Source organism: Carcharodon carcharias, chromosome 22 (genome assembly GCF_017639515.1).
Source record: "Carcharodon carcharias isolate sCarCar2 chromosome 22, sCarCar2.pri, whole genome shotgun sequence".
Classification (NCBI taxonomy): Eukaryota; Metazoa; Chordata; class Chondrichthyes; order Lamniformes; family Lamnidae; genus Carcharodon; species Carcharodon carcharias.
In genome coordinates, this window is record NC_054488.1 from 31295096 (window position 1) to 31317647 (window position 22552).

Sequence of the window (22552 nt, forward strand, 5' to 3'; positions counted from 1 at the left end):
TTTGCGTTATCACTGGATTTGGAGCATCTTGTGAAGGCACCACTGCTGATACTTCTCCAATGCCTGCTGTATGTTGTCAAAGTCTCCAAAGCCTTTTGTGGCATGGGGATCACTGCTGTCCACTAAACCATAACCGTGGGTTTGAGATCCTGATTCTCAAATGCTCTTTTCCTCAGTTGGCTGAAGGCTGAGCTGGCATGTTGGAGGTGATGAGTATGGTCATCTATGTCTATCTTCGGCAAGAGGAAGCTCCTAAGATACGGAAAATGGTCCACGTTTTCGAGGATCTCGCTGAATTGTCCCCCAATGTCAGGTTTACCGTTACGTCAGCAGGAAAACACACCACTGCAGAACACGCCTGGACAAATGAGACATGCAGAAAGGGACTCACCTTTAGGGCCTTGCTTAGATCGTGGGACATCCAAGGAGCAGAAGATGCTGGAGCCCTACAGCTACTGGACCCTGGAGGAACTAGCGCATCACATGCTGGATGCATTCTTATGGACATAGCTTTGCCGCGAAGCAGCTCATGGATGATGGGAGGTCTCCATTAATGCTGCGGGTTTGCTCCGGAATATCACGGTTTTGGCCATGGGCTGCTACAGATGATTGGCTAAAAGGGGGACAGGAAGGTATACCAGGATGCTCGGGGGAGTGGGAGAGGGACGAGAATGCAAGCTCCAGAGGATATGAGCCTGATGGAGATGTGAGAGTGTGAATGAGAGTTAGTGGTGTTGTTTCTTGAGGTGTGAGATCCCTGTGGATGTGTGACGGGCTTGTCAGTGTGTGAGCTGAAAGCGATGAGGTAGTTGACTTACGCTGGCAGAATGGATAAGAGCATTAATCCTCTTCCTGCACTAGATGGCTGACCTCCTCTGCACTCCAGTGGTGGTGATCATTGCTGTCACTGCCTCCCAGGCCAGATTGGTGACTCTGGTGGACCACCTGTGGCCAGAATGGGGGTACAGGACATTACAGCGGCCTTCCACTGGTCCAGCAAGTACCCAGAGAGGCATCACTAAATTTGGCAGCTGGTGTCTCCTTTGCTTACAGGGCCATCTGTTGTCTGGAGCAATCCTGGTTTGTAGACATGAAATAGGCTGCACTTTGGTGCACTTTAAATATGGCGCCTGGAACGAGGAAGCACTGAGGTCACAGCGTGCGGAAAAGTCTGAGCCTGCCCACCCAGCAAGCTGGTGTGTTTCCCATGAATGCATTATTAATGATGCAGGGTGCGCCAGGAAGGGGATGATACTGCGCAAAGACCTACCATTGTGGCCGGCGGGTAAAACAACTTTTTTCACGGAATCTTAAAGGCACAGGAGACCATTTGGCCCATCGTGTCTGCACTGGCTCTCCAAATGAACATTATGACCTAGTGCCATTGCCCTGCCTTTTCCCCATACCCCTGCACATTGTTTTGATTCAAATATCCATCTAATACCCTCTTGAATGCCTCAAATGAACCTGCCTCCACCACACATCCAGGCAGAGCATTCCAGACCCGAACCACTCGTTGTGGGAAAAGGTCTTTTCTCACGTCACATTTGCTTCTTTGCAAATCACTTTGAATCTGTGCCCTCACGTTCTTGATCCTTTTATGAGTGGGAACTCTGCCAGACCCCTCATGATTTTGAAAACTTCTATCAAGTCTCCACTCAGCCTGCTGCTCTCCAAGGAAAACAGTCCCAACCTCTCCAATCTTTCCTCATAGCTGAAGCTTCTCATCCTTGTAACCATCCTTAAAAACCTCTTCTGCACTCTCTCCAAAGTGTTCACATCCTTCCTATAATATGGCACCCAGAACTGTACACAATATTCCAGCTGAGGTCTAACGAGGGTCTTATATAAATTCAGCATAACCTCCTTGCTCTTGTACTCTATGCCCCTATTAATAAAGCCCAGGATACCATATGCTTTATCAACTACTCTCTCCACTTGTCCTGCCACCTTCAATGATCTATACACATACACACCCAAGTCTTTCTGCTCCTGCACCCCCTTCAAAATTTCACCCTTTATTTTATATTGTCTGTCCATGTTCTTCCTATTCGGACTCAAAACATTAACTGTACCTCTCCCTGCAGATGCTGTCAGACCTGCTGAGTTTTTCCAGGTATTTTTGTTTTTGTTCTGCATCACCTCACATGTCTCCGCATTGAACTTTATCTGCCACCTATCTGCCCACTCCACCAACTTGTCAATGTCTTCTTGAAGTTCCACACTGTCCTCCTTACAACACTCCCAAGCTTTGTATCATTCACAAACTTTGAAATTGTCCCCTACACATCAAAATCTGTATCATTAATATATGATCAGGAAAAGCAAGGATCCAAATACTGACCCCTGGGGCACTCCACGATAAACCTTCCTCCAGCCCGAAAAACATCCATTGACCATTACTCTCTGCTTCCTATTTTTAGCCAAGTTTGTATCCACGTTTTTTCATGCTTGCCACTGCACTTAGTGCAAAACTGGGATGATTCCACCCTTTGACTCTGTCAACCGCGAACATTTATGGAGTATCCTCCTCAAATTGGGCTGCCCTCAGAAATTTGTCATCATCCTCTGCTTATGCCATGATGACATGCAGGCCATGCTCCACCCCAGCTGAAATAGCACAAACCCTATCTCAGTGAAAACTGGGGTCACACAAGGCTGTCATTGCACAACCCTCTTCTTCATCTTCCTCACTGAAATACTGAACCTCACCTCCAGCAAATGACCCACAAGCATGGAGACAATATACAGAACAGATGGGAAACTGTTCAACCTACAATCCAAATCCCAAGTCAGTCCAACCTCAATCATTTAGCTTCAGTATTCAGGTGATACTTGTGTGCACGCTCACCCAAAAACTGAGCACCAGGTTACAGAATATACTAATGAAATGGCTGGAGACCCTGCACCAAGAAGAGGAATGAGGAGCAGGGGAATTTATAGAAAACCAGAATCAGAAGAACAGTGGGTGCTAACAGGAAAATAGGATGCACAAATTTGCGGAGGTAGGACCTGTTGATGCTTTCAAGGATATGTGGTTGATGGCAAGAATTTTAAAGTTGATATACAAGTCAGTGAAGGTTGGCAAGCATAAGGGCATTTGGAGAATGAGATTTAGTGTGGAATTGGAGGAGGTTGGTGAAATTTTGGAAATTTGGAAGAGAGCACTGCAGCAACTTATACTGGAGTCGATGAAGGCATGGCTAAATCTATCAGTGCATGTGAATGAGGAACACCACCATCTGCAAGTGCTCCTCCAAACTACACACCATCCTGACTTGGAAATATATCGCTGGTCCTTCACTGTCGCTGGATCGAAATCCTGGAACTCCTTTCCTGACAGCACTGTGGGTGTACCTACACCACAGGGGCTGCAGCGGTTTAAGAAGCTCACCGCCAGCCATTCATGGGCAGTTAGGGATGGGCAAGAAATGTCCATCATCACCCCTTCGACCTTTTGTTTATGACATCTTTTGCAATCTCTCCTTTGCCTCCAGCTATCGCAGACCTTCTATCCAGCTTCACCTGTCCCACCCCCCTTAAACAGTATAGATTGCACCACATTTTTACTTCTCTTTAGTTCTGAAGAAGTCATACAAGCTCAAAAACATTAACTCTGTCTTTCTCTCTACAGATGCTGTCAGACCTGCAATTTTTTTTTTTCCGATTTCCAGCATCCGCAGTCTTTTGCTTTAATCTTTATGGTAAAATGGATGTGGTTTTGAAGCAAAACTCAGTGACTAACATGCTATCAAGGTTATACATAAACAACAACGAATAACTTGGATAATTGAAGCAAGGATCAGCTGACTGAAAAGTATTATACATCTCAGCATTTAAGCAAAATATAACTTGTGTGTGCTTCTTACAATCACTTTATAACCAGTAGGAGGCCCAAAGCTCTGCTTCAAGGATGTTTGCAAGTGTGACATGAAGGCCATAAACATCGATTACCACACTGGCAGCCACCAGCTGATGACAGAGGAAAACGGCGACACCTCCTGTAGGCTGGCACGCACCAACATGATGAGCAATGGCTACAGAGGCTCGGCAACAGTTGCCAACGCCGAAACCAACAGCAACACTTGGTAGCTTCATGTGTAGCACTTGTGGCAGAGGCGGCCTCTGAAGGATCAGTCTCTTCAGCCATCACAAACGTGCACACTATGGAGATACTCCACCTGAAACAGATTGTCTGCTGCCTGTCCATCAACTTTTGCAGATGCAAGGATGCTGCTTGGTTGGTTTAGTGCAGAAAAACAAGTTTCTGGGTATGCTTACAGCTGCGATTGTACAGGAAGTGGTGGAAAGTAGGCTGCTCAAGGTTTGTTTGAAAAATAAAATCAAAATCTTTGAAACGACTAGAGCATAGTTTTATGGATAAAATTAAACTGAGATTTTAATTTGACTACACACTCCCTTCAAGCTATTTAAAACATCTCACCTAGTAGGTGGGAAACTTTGAATTCTACCTGCAAATAAATGTGCTCCTTAAAAGTAATAATAGTTCTTTGACTGCCTTCAGTAGATAAAAGGGTGATAAACATCTATAGCCAGAACTGATCACATCATAAACAAGTTGTGTATTTTGATGAAGAGCATTATATAAGCTGAAACTTCAAAGCTGGAGTACAATTATATGCGCAAAAATAAGGCACTGCTCAAAGTAAAGGTGTCTAAATCGCACAATAAATACATTGAGCAATCGATTCATACAGGGTTAGAGGGAAAAAAACAAGTCAATAACAATGACACTAATCTTAGCCAGTATAATGTGGGGCTTGGGAGAAGGGGCAATCAGGAAATCTAAACAGTCTTGAATTTTGCTTAGCTTGATCGATTCAGGAGAACTACATTTGTGTTTACATTAAATTAAATTGTTACTAGACAACTTAGAGTTTATATGGCTTCTTGCAGCAGTGAGATCAATCATAATGAAATAATCAGTGTGGTTGTCCAGTCAGCAGTGTAAGGTCAGCAATAAAAGGGTACTTCAGGGAAGGCTGACAAATCGACTCCACTATCTCTTAGTCTGTTAAATTGACTGTAGAGCTCACTTTGAGAATTTTCAGTTCATAGAAAGTTATCTTTTCAGATGATTGTGATCTTTGGTCTGCTCCCAGATTCATTTCTCCAGTACTTGCCACTTTTAAATGACACTGAAGAATTTTTAGAATCATTAGAAATGGACAGAAATAAAGCACAAGGAGAATAAATCAACTAGTCTCTGAAAACAGGCACAGGGATCATGAAGTGTGAACCTGTGCCCTCTGACTGAAGTCCAGACAGCACGCTAACTTGGTGCTGCCCACTCATCAGAATGATTCCTGTGGACAAGCAGTGCCGTTGATTGGCTGGCTGCATCAGCAGGGGACCTAAAATCGTAATTTCCGAGCATCACTTCAAACTAGCCTGCACAACTTAGAGGGGAGGTGCATTGCGGTTGGACCAGGTGCTGGGACTCATACAAGAAGTGAATCTGTCCTGGGAAATAGCAAGGAATGGTACAACATGCACTAGAGGAAATGAAGAAAGGAGAAATACCCTAAATTGTAGAGGCTGCAGGAGGCTCCCGAGACACACTGTCAGAAGGTAATAAGAACAGATAGCTATGGAGGTCCATGCAAGGAATCAAGCCCTGAGGATCTGGGTGCAGTGCTGTAAGAATTTCAGTGACTTTACATGATTGTTCCAAGCAGGGAATGCATCTTCAAATGCTACATCCTAACCACTGCAGCACTAGCCTTGGACATTGCTCAATTCACCGCACTCCTCATTTATCAGCAATTTCTAACATGACTCGGAGCTTCACCTCAACCTCCCACACCTACCAGTACTGCAAGCATTACACTCATCCCACAGCTTGCATACACTGCCAGCTATTCATCCATGACTGGCACATCAACCAAACAAAATACACCGCACACTCACTGACACATTTTCCTTTCTCTTGAAGGAAAAGGGAGCACACAACCGGAGGTAGCAGGAGCTAACTGTAGGTGGCAGTTATGCCGGCATGTCCTAACATTCATGGAGGACACGGTGTTGGCCATTATTAGAACATCCATTGCTGAGGCCATAGCCAACTACGAGGCTGAAACCATCAACAGTGACAATATCCTTATATCTAATCCTCCTTCTCTCAGCCAACTTTCTCCTCATTTTAAAAAATTTATTAATGGGATGTGGGCTTCGCTGGCTGGGTCAACATTTATTGCCCACCCCCAGTTGCCCTTGAGAAGGTGGTGGTGAGCTGCCTCCTTAAACAGCTGCAGTCCATTTAGTGTAGGTACACTTACAGTGCTGTTAGGGAGGGAGTTCCAGGATCTTGACCCTGCGAAAGTGAAGGAACGGCAATATATTTCAAAGTCAGAATGGTGAATGACTTGGAGGGGAAATTCTAGGTGGTGATGTTCCCATCTATCTGCAACCTTCGTCCTTGTAGATGGTAGTGGTCGTGGGTTTGGAAGACACTGTCAAAGGAGCCTTGGTGAATTCCTGCAGTGTATCTTGTAGATGGTACACAGTGCTGTCAATGTGCATCAGTGGTGGAGTGAGTGAATGTTTGTGGATGGGGCCAATCAAGCAGGCTGGTCTCTCCTGGATGGTGTCGAGCTTCTTGAGTGTATTGGGAGCTGCACTCATCCAAGCAAATGGGGTGTATTCCATCACAATCCTGACTTGTGCCTTGTAGATGGTGGACAAGCTTTAGGGAGTCAGGAGGTGGGTTACGCGTCGCAAGATCCCTAGCCCCTTACCTGCTCTTGTACCCACAGTAGTTATATGGCTGGTCCAGTTCAGTTTCTGCTCAATGGTAACCCCCATGATGTTGATAGTGGGGGATTCAGTGATGGTAATGTAATTGAATGTGAAAGGGTGATGGTTAGCTTCTCTCTTGTTGGAGATGGTCATTGCCTGACACTTGTGTGGCGTGAGTGTTACTTGCCATTTGTCAGCCCAAGCCTGGATATTGTCCAAGTCTTGCTGCATTTGGACATGGACTGCTTTAGTATCTGAGGAGTCACGAATGGTGCTGAACATTGTGCAATCATCAGCGAACATCCCCACTTCTGCATTCCCACTTCTGACCTTATGATGGAAGCAAGGTCATTGATGAAGCAGCTGAAGATGGTTGGGCCGAAGACAATCTAATCTGATTTACAACCTGCAGATGTTGTTCACATGTGCTTTTTGCATTTGTACCCCCACCATCCTTCCCCGCCATCACAAAATTACCCCTGTGCTTTTTTTCTTTCAGATACCCAAGAGATGCAACCTGGCCTGGCAGTGGAGGAACTCCAAGAGAGTGATGATGAAGACACAGCACTGTCACTTCATTTACACTCTCTGCCACCGGCTCAGATACTGACACTGCATGTAACTTAGAGGATAGATTAGAGGCAAGGTCATGCTGCATGCCACATTTACCTACAAAAATAATTTGGACTCTATTTGACAAGTAGCCCATCGGTTATACAGTGCTTTGGGATATCCTGAGGGTGTAATAAGGTGCTGTATAGATGCAAGTTATTTCGATAAATAAAGAGGATGGTTAGCTGAATTTGATCCTGTCCTCACCCAATGTTCATGGGCACACATTTCCAACACTCACTGGATGCTGATTTTGCTCAGAAGTCCAAGTGAAATTCCCCCTGCCTATTGTAGTAACTTGCTTCCACCTCACCAAAGATCAGCTGGCTTGCCCAGGAATCAACCTCTGATCTTCCTAAGATAAAAGCAAAATCTTGCAGATAAAGGAAATCTGAAATAAAAACAGAAAATGCTGGAGAAGCTCAGCAGATCTGGCAACATCTGCAGAAAACAGCATTATCGTTTTGAGTCTGTATGACTCTTCTTCAGAGCTAAAGAGAAGTAGAAATGTGATGGATTTTATTCTGTATAAGAGGGGTTGGAGCAGGTGGGGATGAATAGAAGGTCAGGGATAGGTCGGGGCTCAGGAGAGATTGACTAAGTTGTCATGGGCACATGACAAAGGAAGTGTTACTGGTAGAGATGAAAAAAGGTGCAGAGAGTGGCATAAAGGTGAGATAGCAGAATGTGTTAATAGCACAAGGGTGAGCACTCTGTGAAAGCACAACATAGAAACAAGTGACAGATGGCCCTGTGGGGAGAAGGGTTAAAAAAAATTTTTTGAATTAAAAAAAAATTAAAACTTAGATTAAAAAAGGGGTCAAGTTGAGGAAAGAGTTCATGGCTGAACTCAATGTTAAGTCCAGAAGGCTGTAAAGTGCCTGATCGGAAGATGAGGTGCAGTTCCTCTAATTTGTGTTGGGCTTCACTGGAACATTGCAGCAGGCCAAGGATGGACATGAGAGCAGGGTGGTGTGTTGAAATGGCAAGCGACAGTGAGGTCTGGGTCATGCTTGCAGACTGATTGAAGGTGTTCTGCAAAGTGGTCACTCAGTCTGCGTTTGGTCTCTCTAATGTAGAGGAGAGTGCATTGGGAGCAGCGGATGCTGCAGACCAAATTGAAGGAGGTGCAAGTGAAGCACTGCTTCACCTGAAAGGAGTGTTTGGGGCCCGGGACAGTGAGGAGGGAAGAGTTAAAGGGGCACCTTCTGCAATTGTATGGGAAGGCGCTGTGGGAAGGGCATAAGGAGTAGGGGATGATGGAAGAGTGGACCAGGGAATGGCCCCTATGCAATGCTGATGGGGATGGGGTGAGGGGAAGATATGTTTGGTGGTGGTATCATGCTGGAGTTGGCAGAAATGGTGGAGGACGATCCTTTGAATGCAAAGGCTGGTTCTGGGAGGGAGGGGAAGGGGTGAGGGCAGAAATGTGGAAGATGGATCGGACACAGTTGAAGGCCCTGTCAACACAGTGGAGGAGAGCCTTGGTTAAGGAAAAGGAAGCCATGTTAGAAGCACGTTTACTGACTCGAAACATGAACTCTGTTTCTCTCTCCACAGGTGCTGCCAGGCCTGCTGAGTTTTTCCAGCATTTTCTGTTTTTATCTCTGATCTTCCTGGTCCATATAGCCTAGCGATTCTCTAAAAATTGCTGAATCATCAACGAGTTGCCCATTTAATTAGCTGCCTGTCATGCTTAGAATAATTTTGTCCCTTATTGAAAGGCATCTGAATTATTTTAGTCTCTGAAGCTTAGCTGTGTAATGTGTGTATGTGCGTGCGTGTGTGTTTTTTCCCATTTTGCACAGGTTTAACATATGGACCTATAATGTATAGGACAGCATCTATAGGGTTAAATAGATATAAGTTCTAAGATTGTTCAACATCTATAATGTATTGGTAACTGCTAAGCTCTGATGAAGAGGAGATTAAGTTCTTTGTTGTCTACATGGGAGGTTTTACACTACCCAATGCCACATAGGCCCATAGCGATATGAAAGACCATTCAATTGTGTGTGAAAAATCTTTTGTTTCATTGTTTGAAATTTCTTGCAATGAAGGTTACATAACTGGCCTTCTACCAGTAGATGGTGCTGATGTAATCTGTAAAGAACACTAAGCGGCACAAAACTCAATACTGTATGTAATACAAAACCCGTTGTCTAAACATTGAAAGCGACTACCAAATATCTGCCACTAACTGAGGTTCAACCCACCATTAACCATCTCAAAGTATAGCTCATTCACATAAATCAAATTTAAATTACTTTTACTATGGTAGAAAAATAAGAGTGGTGCCTGATTTATCGCGATTCATAAGTCTAATTTGACACAGTGATCTCATGTGCCTTTCATTTTAAAAAGCCATGCATAACACATATTCTAAAAGGAGTGAGAACAGAACTAAACATCAGATAACAACGCAAGTGTCAAACTTATTTAATTAGTATTACAAAATCCACACCATTAAAAATGCTGCCACATGAAAGAAACTTGCATCTATATAGCGCCTTTCACAAACTGCAAACTCTCAATTTCTGAAAGCATTTTACAGTCAATGAAGGCCTGTACAAGTGAAGTCACTGTTTTAATGCAAGAAACACAACATGCAATTTGCACACAGCAAGGCCCCACAAACAGCATTGTGATAATGATTAGATAATTAAATCTGGTGATGTTGGTCAAGTGATAAATATTGGCCTGGATACCAGCAAGAACTCTCCCGATCTTCACTGAATAATGTCAAGGATATATCATGTCCATCTGAAAAAGGAAATGAAGCCATGGCTTAATAATTCATCTGAAAGTCAGTTTGAGGGGCCATGCTTAATTGAAAGCTCGCTGTGAATACAGGCACTACCTACCATTCATGCGAACTGCTCTACGACAGGTATTTTTAAAGTTAAAGGTGTCACACTATGTGATCCATATTAGCTGCTACCTTATAATTAAGGGTATCTTTTCAAAGGAGATTGGCCCTCAGTCATGTGGTATACAGGCCCACCAGCGTGTGATTACATCCTGGTGCACATGATCTAGGCCCCCAGCTATAGGCCTGTGTGGGTGCCTCTGAAAGAAGGGGGCTAAAGGAGTAAACCCTGACAGAAAATCCAGAGTATAGTCCCATTGGCCTAGATCAGACATCAATCAGGGAGCTTTCCGGTAACTTTTAAAAATTCTTTCATGGGATGTGGGCGTCGCTGGCTAAGCCAGCATTTATTGCCTATCCCTAATTACCCTTGAGAAGGTGGTGCTGAGCAGCCTTCTTAAAATGCTGCACTTTATGTGGTGTTAGGGAGGAAGTTCCAAGATTTTGACCTAGTGATAGTTAAGGAATGGCGATATATTTCCAAGTCAGGATGGTGTGTGACTTGGAGGGGAACTTGCAGGTGGCGGTGTTCCCGTGTATCTGCTGTCCTTGACCATTCTGGTGGCAGAGGTCGCAGGTTTGAAAGGTGCTGTTGAAGGAGCCTAGGTGAGTTGCTGCAGTACATCTTGTAGAAGGTACACACTGCTGCCACTGAATGTCAGTGGTGAAGGGAGTGAATGTTGAAGGTGGTGGATAGGTTGCCAATCAAGTTGGTTGCTTTCTCCTGGATGGTGTCAAGCTTCTTGAGTGTTGTTTAGCTGCATTCATCTGGGCAAGTGGACTGTACTCCATCACACTCCTAATTTGTGCCTTGTAAATGATTGACATGATTTGGAGATTCAGGAGGTGAGTTACTAGCTGCAGAATTCCCAGTCTCTGACCTGCTTTTGTAGCCACAGTATACATATTCAGTCCAGTTCAGTTTCTGGTCAATGGTAACTCTCAGGATGTTGGTAGAGGTTGATTCAGTGATGGTAATGCCATTGAATGTCAAGGGGCAATAATTAGAACAAAGAACAAAGAAAAGTACAGCACAGGAACAGGCCCTTTGGCCCTCCAAGCCTGCGCCGATCATATTGCCCATCAACTAAAACATTTTGCACTTCCAGCGTCCGTATCCCTCTATTCCCATCCTATTCATGTATTTGTCAAGCTGCCTCTTAAACACCACTCTCGTACCTGCTTCCACCAGCTCCTCTGGCAGCGAATTCCAGACACTCACTACCCTCTGCGTAAAAAACTTGCCCCACACATCACCTTTATAGTTTTCTCCTCACCTTAAATCTAGTAATTGACTCTTCCACCCTGGGAAAAAGCTTCTGGCTATCTACTCTGTCCATGCCACTCATAATTTTGTAAACTTCTATCAAGTCGCCCCTCAATCTCCGTCGCTGTAGTGAGAACAATCCAAGTTTCTCCAACCTCTCCTCATAGCTAATAACTCCAGACTAGGCAGCATCCTGGTAAACCTCCTCTGTACCCTCTCCAACGTCTCCATATACTTCTGGTAATGTGGCGACCAGAATTGCACGCAATATTCCAAGTATGGCCTAACCAAGGTTCTACACAGCTGCAGCATGACTTCCCAGCTTTTATACTCAATACCCCTGCCAATGAAGGCAAGCATGCCATATGCCTTCCTGACTACCTTATCCACCTGCGTTGCCACTTTCAGTGACCTGTGGACCTGTACACCCAGATCCCTCTGCCCTTCGATGCACTTAGGGGTTCTGCCATTTACTGTATAATTCCTGCCTGTATTAGAACTTCCAAAATGCATTACCTCACATTTGTCTGGATTAAACTCCATCTGCCATTTCTCCACCCAAATCTCCAACCGACCTATATCCCGTTGTATCCTTTGACAATCCTCTTCACTATCTGCAACTCCTCCAACCTTGGTGTCGTCTGCAAACTTACTAATTAGCCCAGTTACATTTTCCTCCAAATCATTTACGTATACCACAAACAGCAAAGGTCCTAGCACTGATCCCTGCAGAACTCCACTAGTCACTGCTCTCCATTCAGAAAAGCACCCTCCCACTGCTACCCTCTGTCTTCTATGACCAAGCCAATTCTGTATCCATCCTGCCAGCTCACCTCTTATCCTGTGCGACTTTACCTTCTATACCAGTCTGCCATGAGGGACCTTGTCAAAGGCCTTACTGAAATCCATGTAGATAACATCCACTGCCCTTCCATCGTCGATCATCTTTGTCACTTCCTCGAAAAACTGGATCAAGTTAGTGAGACACAACCTCCCCTTCACAAAACTATGCTGCCTCTCACTAATATGCCCAGTTGCTTTGATTCTCTCTTGTTCAAGATGTGTGGCACAAATGTAACTTTTCACTTTTCAGTCCAAGCCTGAATGTTGATCAGGTCTTGCTGCATAGGGACACAGGCTGTTTCAGTATCTAAGGAGTCACGAATGGTGCTGAGCACTACCCTGAGCAACTCCTGGAATGTGTCCTGGGACTGAGTTGATTTACCTCCAACAACCACAGCAAGATTCTTTTGTTCTACATATGACTACAACCAATGGACAGTTTTCCCCCTAATTACCATTGACCCCAGTTTTGTTAGGGTTCCTTGATGCAGCAGATCTGCTACCTAACTGCACTGGTTTCGTCCTTTCCTTTGGGCAATACTAGCAATGTCGAGAGAAGGGCTCTGATGCTTGGGCAACTCATATTCTCCATACTATTTGCCCAGACCTGAGCCCTGTACCCCATACCCTGCAGAGGAGACTGCAGCTTCATGGTTTATACTGAGATTGCACAATCTGATTACTAAATCCCCACAAATTGCTTAAACTGCATTATAAAATAAATTCTTGATGCTTTTTCCCCCCTCAGAAACTGCAATTTCTGGAGTCTAAAATTAGGGATCAGACAAAATAGAAAGTTTACACCACTGATGTTGACTGACAGTTAACTGCCAAGTGTGGTTTGAAATTTAAACCAAAGCAGCTTGACCCTGATTGGCCAAGGCATTGTGCTGAGGAATGAGTCAGCGAATGGCTGTCTCTTATTTTGTTGAGCTGAAACAGGTGTAACGTACGTAAATGTTCTTTATGTCTGCAAAGAACAGGGGCCTGTGTTATTCAGCAAACGTGCTAAGAATTACGCTGACAACCAATGTAAGATCATCAGTCGAGCTCACAATGTGGCGCACTTGCATTTACTGGAAGCTACATATATTAATTAATACACTGGACCCTGTTCTTTGCAGACAGAAAGAACATGAACACACATTGCGCCTGTTTCAGCTCAACAAAATAAGTGACAGCCATTCGCTGACTCATTCCTCAGGGCAATGTCTTGATCACTCAGAGTCAAGCTGCCTGGTTTAAATTTCAAACAATGCTTGGCAGTTAACTGTCAGTCACTATCAGTGGTGCATTCTCCATGGCAACCCCACTTGCCAACCAATCAGCACTCTCTTCACATACAGTACAAATTGTTGTTTTCCCCCTTATATTGGTATGCAAGGTAAAGAGCCTAGACATGTCTCTTTCTTCAGCAATACTCAAGTTCTGTACTACCAAATGACTAAAAGAATGTTACATTTCACAATAACACAATTAACTTTATCCATTGTTTTTTAATGTTCTCACTAAAGTTTTTACTTAAAGACTTCTGGCTATCCCAAAAGGGGTTGAACTTAGTAAATTTTCTCAGCTATGACTCAGAGTGAAAATAATGACATTTTCCATTGCCGAAAATTTAGATTATAAGAACATAAGAAATATGAGCAGAAGTGGGTCATTCAGCCCCTCAAGCCTGCCCTGCCATTCAATAAGATCATGGCTGATCTGCCCAGGCCTCAACCCCTCTTTCGTGCCAGCTCCTCATCGCCCTCTACTCCCCGATATACGTTTCAATACGGTCACCCCTCATTCTTCTAAACTCTAATGAATAATGGCCTAACCTGCTTAGCCGTTCTTGATAAATCAACCCCTTCATCCCAGGAATCAGCCTAGTGAATTTCTTTTGAACTGCCCCCAATGCCAATGTTTCCTTTCTTAAATATGGGAACCAAAACTGTACACAGTACTGCAGGTGCGGCCTCACCTGTACAGTTGTAACAAGACTTCCCTATTTTTAAACTTCAACCCCCTAGCAATTCCATTTGCCTTCTTAATTACTTGCTGTGCCTGCATGCTAACTTTTTGAGTTTCATGCACAAGAGCACGCAGATCCCTTGTGCTGTGCTTTTTTGCAGTCTCTCTCCATTTAAATAATAGTCTGTCTTTTGATTGTACAACCTTAGAATAGGAAATTCACCTAATTTCCAGGATGCATCATTATCCTCAGCTATACTTTTTGTTGGCCTTTTTACATGTGTTCTATTAACTTTAAAAAATTATTTTAGGTTCACAATGGGAGAGACAGAAAGAGGAGTTAAGTGAGAGGCAGATGGACTGGAGTGAGAGAGAGAGAGAGATGTTAAGAGAGAGTGGGGCAAATTTTAACATTCACAGACAGATGGAATATTTGATGTAGTGGACTGTCAGCCATGTTTACAACCAATCCTCCAGGAAAAATTACTTACATTTTTTCCCCAAAAACACCAGTTGAATTTTAAAGCAACGAGTTATTTTCACCTGATATGTAGAAAAGATCAATAGCAATTGTGTATACCTTTAAATTTATTTTTAATATCTATGAGACAAAGGAACAAAGGGAAGCATGAGTGAGGCACATACAAAGAGCAAGGCAAACAGAGGATTTTTTTAAAACAAATTCAATTTTGACAGGAAGTAGAATCTCTGAGGGTAACAGATAGAAAGGAAGGAAGGAGAAAAAGATGATTGGAACACCGCAAAGGGAAGGAACATGGGAATAGGAGTAAGTAATTTATCCCCCCAAGCCTGTTTTGTAATTCAATTAGATCATGGCTGATCTGTGTCTTAGTTCCGTTTACCTCTCTTGGTTCCATACATTTGTCAATCTGAAATCCATCAATCTCAGTTTTGGAATTTTTAATTGGTTTGGCCTCAAAAGTTTTTTGGGGGAGAGATTTCCAGATTTCCTTTGCCATTTGTATCGAGGAGTGCTTCCTGATATCATCCCTGAATGGCCTAGCTCTAATTTCAAAATTATGACCCCCTGTGCTGGTGCGCCCACCAGAGGAAATAGTTTTCCTCTATCCACCCTATCAAATTATTTAATTACTTTTGACACTTGATTATCACTAAAAAAAGCCACTTGTCAAAGCTTTTTGCTTTGCACTCATCAGGACATTTGTGTTGCCATGGAGAATAGACCATGCTGCATTCTCATCATGGAGAGAACTCTCTTCTTATGAAGTATAAATTGTTGTTCCCTTTACATTTGATATTCATGCCAATGTCCTGATGAGTGCAAGATGAAAAGCTTCAAGTGTCTTTTTACAGTGATACTCAAGTTCTGTATGACCAAAGGACTTTTTGTATCTTAAACACCTTAATTAGATCACCCCTTAATTTCCTCACCTCAAGGGAATACAAGTTTTGGGCTATGCAGCCTGTCCTTATAATTCAATCCTTTGCTCCTAGTATAATTCTGTGCTATACTGTGACCAAGTTCAAAATATCCTTCACTGGTAAAGAAAATTAGGTGGAGTGTATAACGAGGAGCAGATCCAATATTATCTGATTTACACCCCTACCAAAATTGAAAGCTCCAGGTCTTTTGACTGACCAGGCAGACTAAATCTGCTCTGCATGTATAGCAGTCCAAAGCAGAGCCAGTAAATCTAACAGCAATTCACAAAGTTCAGGAAAAAGTGGGTCCCTGTTGCTACTGGGCCAAAATTGGGTTCTTGAGAACCTCAAGCACAGCATATGCCATGGAAACATGCATCATCTACATTCTAGTAATGCAAACATGCCTGCAAACATGCACTCCATAATGTGTTGCCAATGAGTTGTGTTGTCCATTTTATGATCCAAAGTCAAATAGGTTACAATGAATTATGCACTTAAAAAAAAGTTTGCTTAACATGGGGATTACTGAATGAACAATGTTATTGAACAAGACAGTATGGATATTGAAAACAAATCACTGCAGTGCCTTTGGTCATTAACCATCTGAGGGGTGCTCCTTTTGCTCTCTCACACAGAAGTGGAATTCCTGTCCAAGGCTAATTTTAGTGAAATATTAAAAAAAGTGGAACGTCAGGATCTCGAAATCAGGAAGCAGAGGCTTTCTTCAAGGCAATGTAGTGCCAGAGAAAGAATAGATTTTTCATTCCATGGTCCTCTCACTTAGGTACTAGAGACTGACTAGAGATGGACAAGCTTGTCAATGTGATATGGGCACCATAAGTTAGTGGAACAGAAGACGATTTGAAACAAAATACCAGATCTTGAGTATTGCTGAAAAAAAGAGACATAGGCTGCGATTTGCCAGCCACAGGCCGGACAGGAAAATCCTGGCCATTCTCGCAAAGATTTTCGCTTTACACTCATATCAGGACAGCAATGCAAGGTAAACAAACAGTAAAGGGAACAACAATTTATACTGCATGAGACGAGAATGCTGATTCGTTGGCAAGTGGACTCTGATTGGTAGAGGCATTGCCATGGAGAATACAGTAGAGAACAGTTAACTATTAGCTGCCAAGTTTTGGTTTCAAATTCAAACCAGCAGGTCAAGGCATTGCCATGGGGGAATGAACCGGGGAATGAGCCAGGGAATGGCTGACCCCCAAGATTTTATTCAATTGGAAAGGTGTAATGTGTAGATATGCGTCTTCTGGCTGCCCTATGTGGCTGCTAGCATATGTAGGTGAGCCACAGTGTGAGCCTGACAATCTTAAATTGGTTTTCAGTGTAATTCTTAGCACAATCAGGGTCGTTGAGCTAGTGTTGCCCAATCGTGGAATCACATCTATTGTTGGACACTATGGCCAGAATTTTAGGTTCGCCGACCACCGAGTTTTTAGGTGGGTGGTGCAAGGGGGAGCGGGAGCATGAAATTGAAATTGAAGGGACGGCATTCCCTCTGGGTTCCTGCCTGTCCCAACCACAGTGATTTTACACTGGGGTGGGCAAGGCCTTGGATGGGAAGCCCATCCTTGCCCAAATTGAGGCTCTTAAATGGCCAGGGCCATTTGTAGGCTGGCGGGAAGATTGGCCCTCCCATCAAGGGATACAGGATAGTGCAGGAAAATGGTGTCGAAGTAGGAGATCAGCCATGATCTCACTGAATGACAGAGCATGCCTGAAGGGCTGAATGGCCTACTCCTTCTCCTATTTCTTATGTTCTTATGAGAGCAATTACGAGGGGTCATGTTGTTCAGCTGAAGCTTATGTTTAGCTTAATGAAAGTATGCTGCAATTTTCTCTATCCTGCAGGAAACATTATTAGATCCAAGAATGCTCAAGATTGAAACACGAGGTAGAAGAAAAAGAGGGTGATTGGGGCGGGGGGGGGGGGGGGATGCTGGGAGGCGGAAGATGCTCAAAAACCTGGAAAACAGTAACTGCATCATATAGCAAACTGGGGACAGAAACACAAGGTTCTTAAATTTGTTCTGAATGGAGCTTTGGATAGTTAGGAAAGATAAATAAATCAACACTGGAAGGCAAGGCAATAAAATGAGCTGAATGGTGTTTCCAATACAGCAAGAGAAATTTGGACTTGAGCCAGTAACTGATTCAAAGAATAATTAAATTTCTAATTATAACATACTTCAATGGGGAGACCTGGCACCACTTTAAATGGAAAGGTGTTTAATTTAATATTATGTTGCTAATATAAAGACCAATATAGAAGTGTCCATTTAGATACCTTTACTTTGCTGTACTGTTTGAAGTGGAGCGTGGTCTTTCTAATAGGGTTTTGCCAATACAGCCAGCGCTGATGTTGCCAATTCAATTATGTTTCTTTCAAAAACATAACCCCGGCACCAACGTTAAGACATAAATTATCAAACAACATTAGGAATTGCCATTTTTTGCCAAATCGGAATCTAGTCAGATGGTGGAGGCTGGAGGTAGGGCCGGGGCGTGGCTTAGGGGAAAAAATCCTTTCCAGTTAAGGTATTACAACAAATTATTTCAACTATTCTGTAGTATCAAGGAACATTTGTTTTTAGTCTGGTATTAATGGGGAGGTGGTGGTGTCGTGGTATTTTCACTGTAGCGGTAATCCAGGGACCCAGGTTTGAATTGTGGTGGGATTTGAATTCAATAAATATCTGGAATTAAAAGTCTAATGATGACTATGAAACCATTGTTGATTGTTGTAAAAACCCATCTGGTTCACTAATGTCTTTTAGGGAAGGAAATCTGCTGTTCTCACCTGGTCTGGCCTACTTGTGACTCCAGACCACAGCAATGTGGTTGACTCTTAAAAAAAAATGCTCTCTGAACAAGGGCAGTTGGGGATGGGCAATAAATGCTGACCTACACCTACATCCCATGAATGAATAATAAAAAAAAACAAAATTTCTCCAACACAGAATTTTCTGCTCGCCACCTGTTTACCAACTCAGGAATTAGGCTGGTTAACTTTCACAATCAACTGGTTCTCTCCCCGCTGGCGACACTGAAATTCTTAATTTTACAGTTTCAGAAATATTTCCAATGTTCTTTTAATATTTCAGTATGAACGTTGGATGAAAAAAATCCACTGAGAACCACAGAGCAAGTGGACAAATAGTGAACAGAACAAGAGATTTCTGGGGCCCGATTTTCATCTCTCAATGGAAGTATGAATCGGGTCTTGTAACACTGAACTTAGTTTTTATTTGATGGAAAAATAATTTTCCTCTACCTTCCTGACTCTACACCATTTTCTTGTCGCCTTGTTACAGGCCAGGAAGGTCTTGGGTACAAAAAATGTAAGCACCTCTTCTGAGATCAGACTCCCCATTGTGAGAGCCACAAGAAAATTGTATTTCCTCCTGCACACAATTTGTGTGTCTTGGGTGGACTTTGTAAGCTCTAAAAAAAAAAACACTTCCTTGGAGAGTTCATGACAACTGGGGGAAGCTTGTTGAGGAGTTGGGAAAATTCTTAAAGGTAAGTGTAAAATGCTCTGATACCTTCAAATGTCATAATTAGATGCTGCATTGTAATGTAGATGTGTTTTTAATACATGACTCATCATATGGATCTGTTCTGCAAAGATAAGTTGATCCTCACATTGACCACCATTGCATAAGTGCTATCATGCATTATAGTACATTTTCCAGTGGAGAAAGTCCCATTAAGCATTTAAAAATTTGAAAAAGGCCATGTCAGCCTCTGGTGTCATATTTTGAGCTGTGAGTGAAAAGGCAAAAATCCTGTGCAAAATCACACGTCAGTCAGGTGTTCATTTGGGAAGGCACAAATGTACACAGGTTGTGTTTTTCTGAGCCACCATGAAAATCTGGCTCCTGAGATTAAAAAATACTTGTTCAAAAAATAGACTGGCTAAAAATTGGAGCACCAGCTACATTATAACAATGCATCTCAGTCAGTAATGTAAATGTGTATAAAACATGGTTAGATATTTCACGCCTGGCAAATTCCCATCCTTGTAACAGTGTACTAATAGTGCAATCATATAGAGGTGCAATCAATGCCATGAGTATTTATTGGCCTTAGTGAGGCAGTTTTATATAGTGATGTTGTCACATTTACAGAAATGGCAAAGAGAAGAATCCAAAAATATATTTAAAAGTTGCTCCTTTCTCTCCAAAGAGTTTACCTTGTTTAGTGTTAAACAATAATGCCCAGAAGGTGCCATATTTGATACATAATCTGTGCTGGGTTAATTTGAGTGAAACTAGTATGTTAATTTGGGCAAATTGATCTGGATTCATAATGGGGGTTCAACAAATATTCACATTCCTGATTGGCAACCAATGGATGCTTATGGTGATGCTAGGTGAAAACAATTTTGGGATGCTCCAAGCATGAATAGCTCGGAAATACTTGCTATCTACCGTTACACATGAAGATAGACCACTGGGGCAAGGCATTTGTTTTTATTTATTCACAGGATGTGGGCTTTGCTGGCTGGGTCAGCATTTATTGCCCATCCCTAGTTGCCCTTGAGAAGGTGATGGTGAGCCGCCTTCTTGACCCGCTGCAGTCCATGTGGTGTAGGTACACCCACAGTGCTATTAGGAAGAGGGTTCCAGGATTTTGACCCAGCGACAGTGAAGGAATGGCGTGAAGGAATATTTCCAAGTCAGGGCGGTGAGTGACTTGGAAGGGAACCTCTAGGTGGTGGTGTTCCCATCTATTTGCTGCCCTTGTCCTTCTAGATGGAGGGGTCGTGGGTTTGGAAGGTGCTGCGGTGCTGCCTAAGGAGCCTTGATGAATTCCTGCAGTGCATCTTGTAGATGGCACACACTGTTGCTCCTGTGCGTTGATGGTGGAGGAAGTGAATGTTTGTGGATGTGGTGCCAATGAAGTGGGCTACTTTGTCCTGGATGTGTCAAGCTTCTTGAGTGTTGTGGGAGCTACACTCATCCAGGCAAGTGGAGAGTTTTCAATCACATTCCTGACTTGTGCCTTGTAGATGATGGACAGGCTTTGGGGAGTCAGGTGGTCAGTTACTCATCGCAGAATTCCTAGCCTTTGACCTGTTCTTGTAACCACAGTGTTTATATGGCTAGTCCAGTTCAGTTTCTGGTCAATGTTAAGCCCCAGGATGTTGATAGTGGGCGATTCAGTGATGGTAATGCCATCAGAGAATTGTCTTCAATGTAGAAGGAGATAAAGTTGACGCTGGTGCCACAAAAGGGAATAAATTCTCCCGATATCCCCAACACTCACTGGTGAAGTTATCAGAACTTGAGGCCTAAACAGATTCATGCATTTAATACTTAATGTCCACTAAGAGGATTTACCAGAGCCTAGAAAAGTGAAAGCAGCTCAAGTAGAATGAATGGTGATTATCATAATAATGTGCATTTTTGTAGTCCAAACTAAAAATATACAAGAAATAAATATAATTCTGTATTGTAAAATCATAAGGCAAACTAGACAGGACTTTCTGTTCCCTTTAACTTGTATTTATTCAAGTGTATTGTTACAGTTCTCCTTAATTATTCAGGAAATGTGTATATGATGCTATTTGCTTGATAATTAATTAGGTCAATTATGCATGATGTGAAGCAGCAGATACAACAGGAAAGGGAAGAACATGCAGACTTAGGTTTGAAGGACAAATCCAAGCACTATAAACTTATTTTAAAGGAAGTTCCTTTGGGAAACTGGACATTAAATTGGTTTGAAGGAAGCACTATGTGACAAACTGCAATTCTCACCTTTCAACTGCTGGCTGGCAGAGTGGTCTAATATCTTGAGGAGAGAGGTAACAATTGGTTGTCAGTCCTCCAGTCACACGTATTCGGAACAGATGTCCAAAGTTCTGAGTTAAAAAGAGATTTATATAATGACTCCCTTTAATAGTGTTCATGCTGACCTTTTACACTAATATACAGGTTGGAAAACATGTTGTGATTTTTGTGAAACATTGGCCAGATTTTGCAGTTGTAATGACAGCAAAATTGCCAGCGTTCCCCATCTTTACCTGTGACACTGACCCCACACACATACACACACACACACAAACACACACACACACACACACACTTCTCCTGTGCTGCTGAAATCTGCAATCTTTACAAATCACAGAACTGATGAGAACTTCCCTTTTAGAATAATAATGTTAAATCTCCCCCTAAAAAGTTATGCCATGTTAATGAGATGTAACTCAGTTTTTTTTAAGGTGTACTAAGTCATAACTATCGCTGAATAGCTTCCCTTGCCTTAGAAATCTAATTTTATATTTCTGTAATGCCAAAGTTTCCATCAATAAAAACACCATAGTTTGATATAATGATATTTTTTTCAAAAATATGTTCATTCTACTTCACCTTCTAATGTGTATGTCTCAATTTTTATTCTGCTCTTTGTAAAATTACTGGTGAAGAATAATCAGAGCAATTTACTTCCTGGTTTGCTGCCCGTGAAAATCCTGCAATGTGATTGGCTGCTTACTCTGATGACATTGGTGTTTCTAGACACCTGAACATCCCTGTGACTTGGGGCTAGATTCACATTGACATTGGGAAAGGTGAAATCCAAGCCACAGACATCGCAAAATCTTTGTGGGCAGCTTTCTTCGAGGTCAGCAGTGAGCGCTGTCACTTTGTCACTGACTATGAGATTTGCTTAAGAGGTAAACAACAAAATTTGCACTGAGCTCTATTGTGACAATTTTTAATTTCCATCACCAGCTACCCAGCCTCACGGTGTAAAAATGCCAAGTTACTGCTGAACTAGGCATAGTTTAATGCTATGAACACAAGTCCACA

General features: G+C 42.8%; 1 protein-coding gene across 3 annotated transcripts in view; it reads right to left on the reverse strand.

The window, feature by feature from the left end:
- The window catches only part of usp43a (ubiquitin specific peptidase 43a), a 603671-nt gene that overhangs the window by 46540 nt on the left and 534579 nt on the right, over positions 1 to 22552 (reverse strand). For all 3 annotated transcript variants that reach the window (XM_041217140.1, XM_041217139.1, XM_041217138.1), the window contains one exon: positions 21500 to 21603. In XM_041217140.1, coding sequence (XP_041073074.1) covers positions 21500 to 21603 — 104 coding nt within the window. The remainder of the gene's footprint in view (positions 1 to 21499; positions 21604 to 22552) is intronic.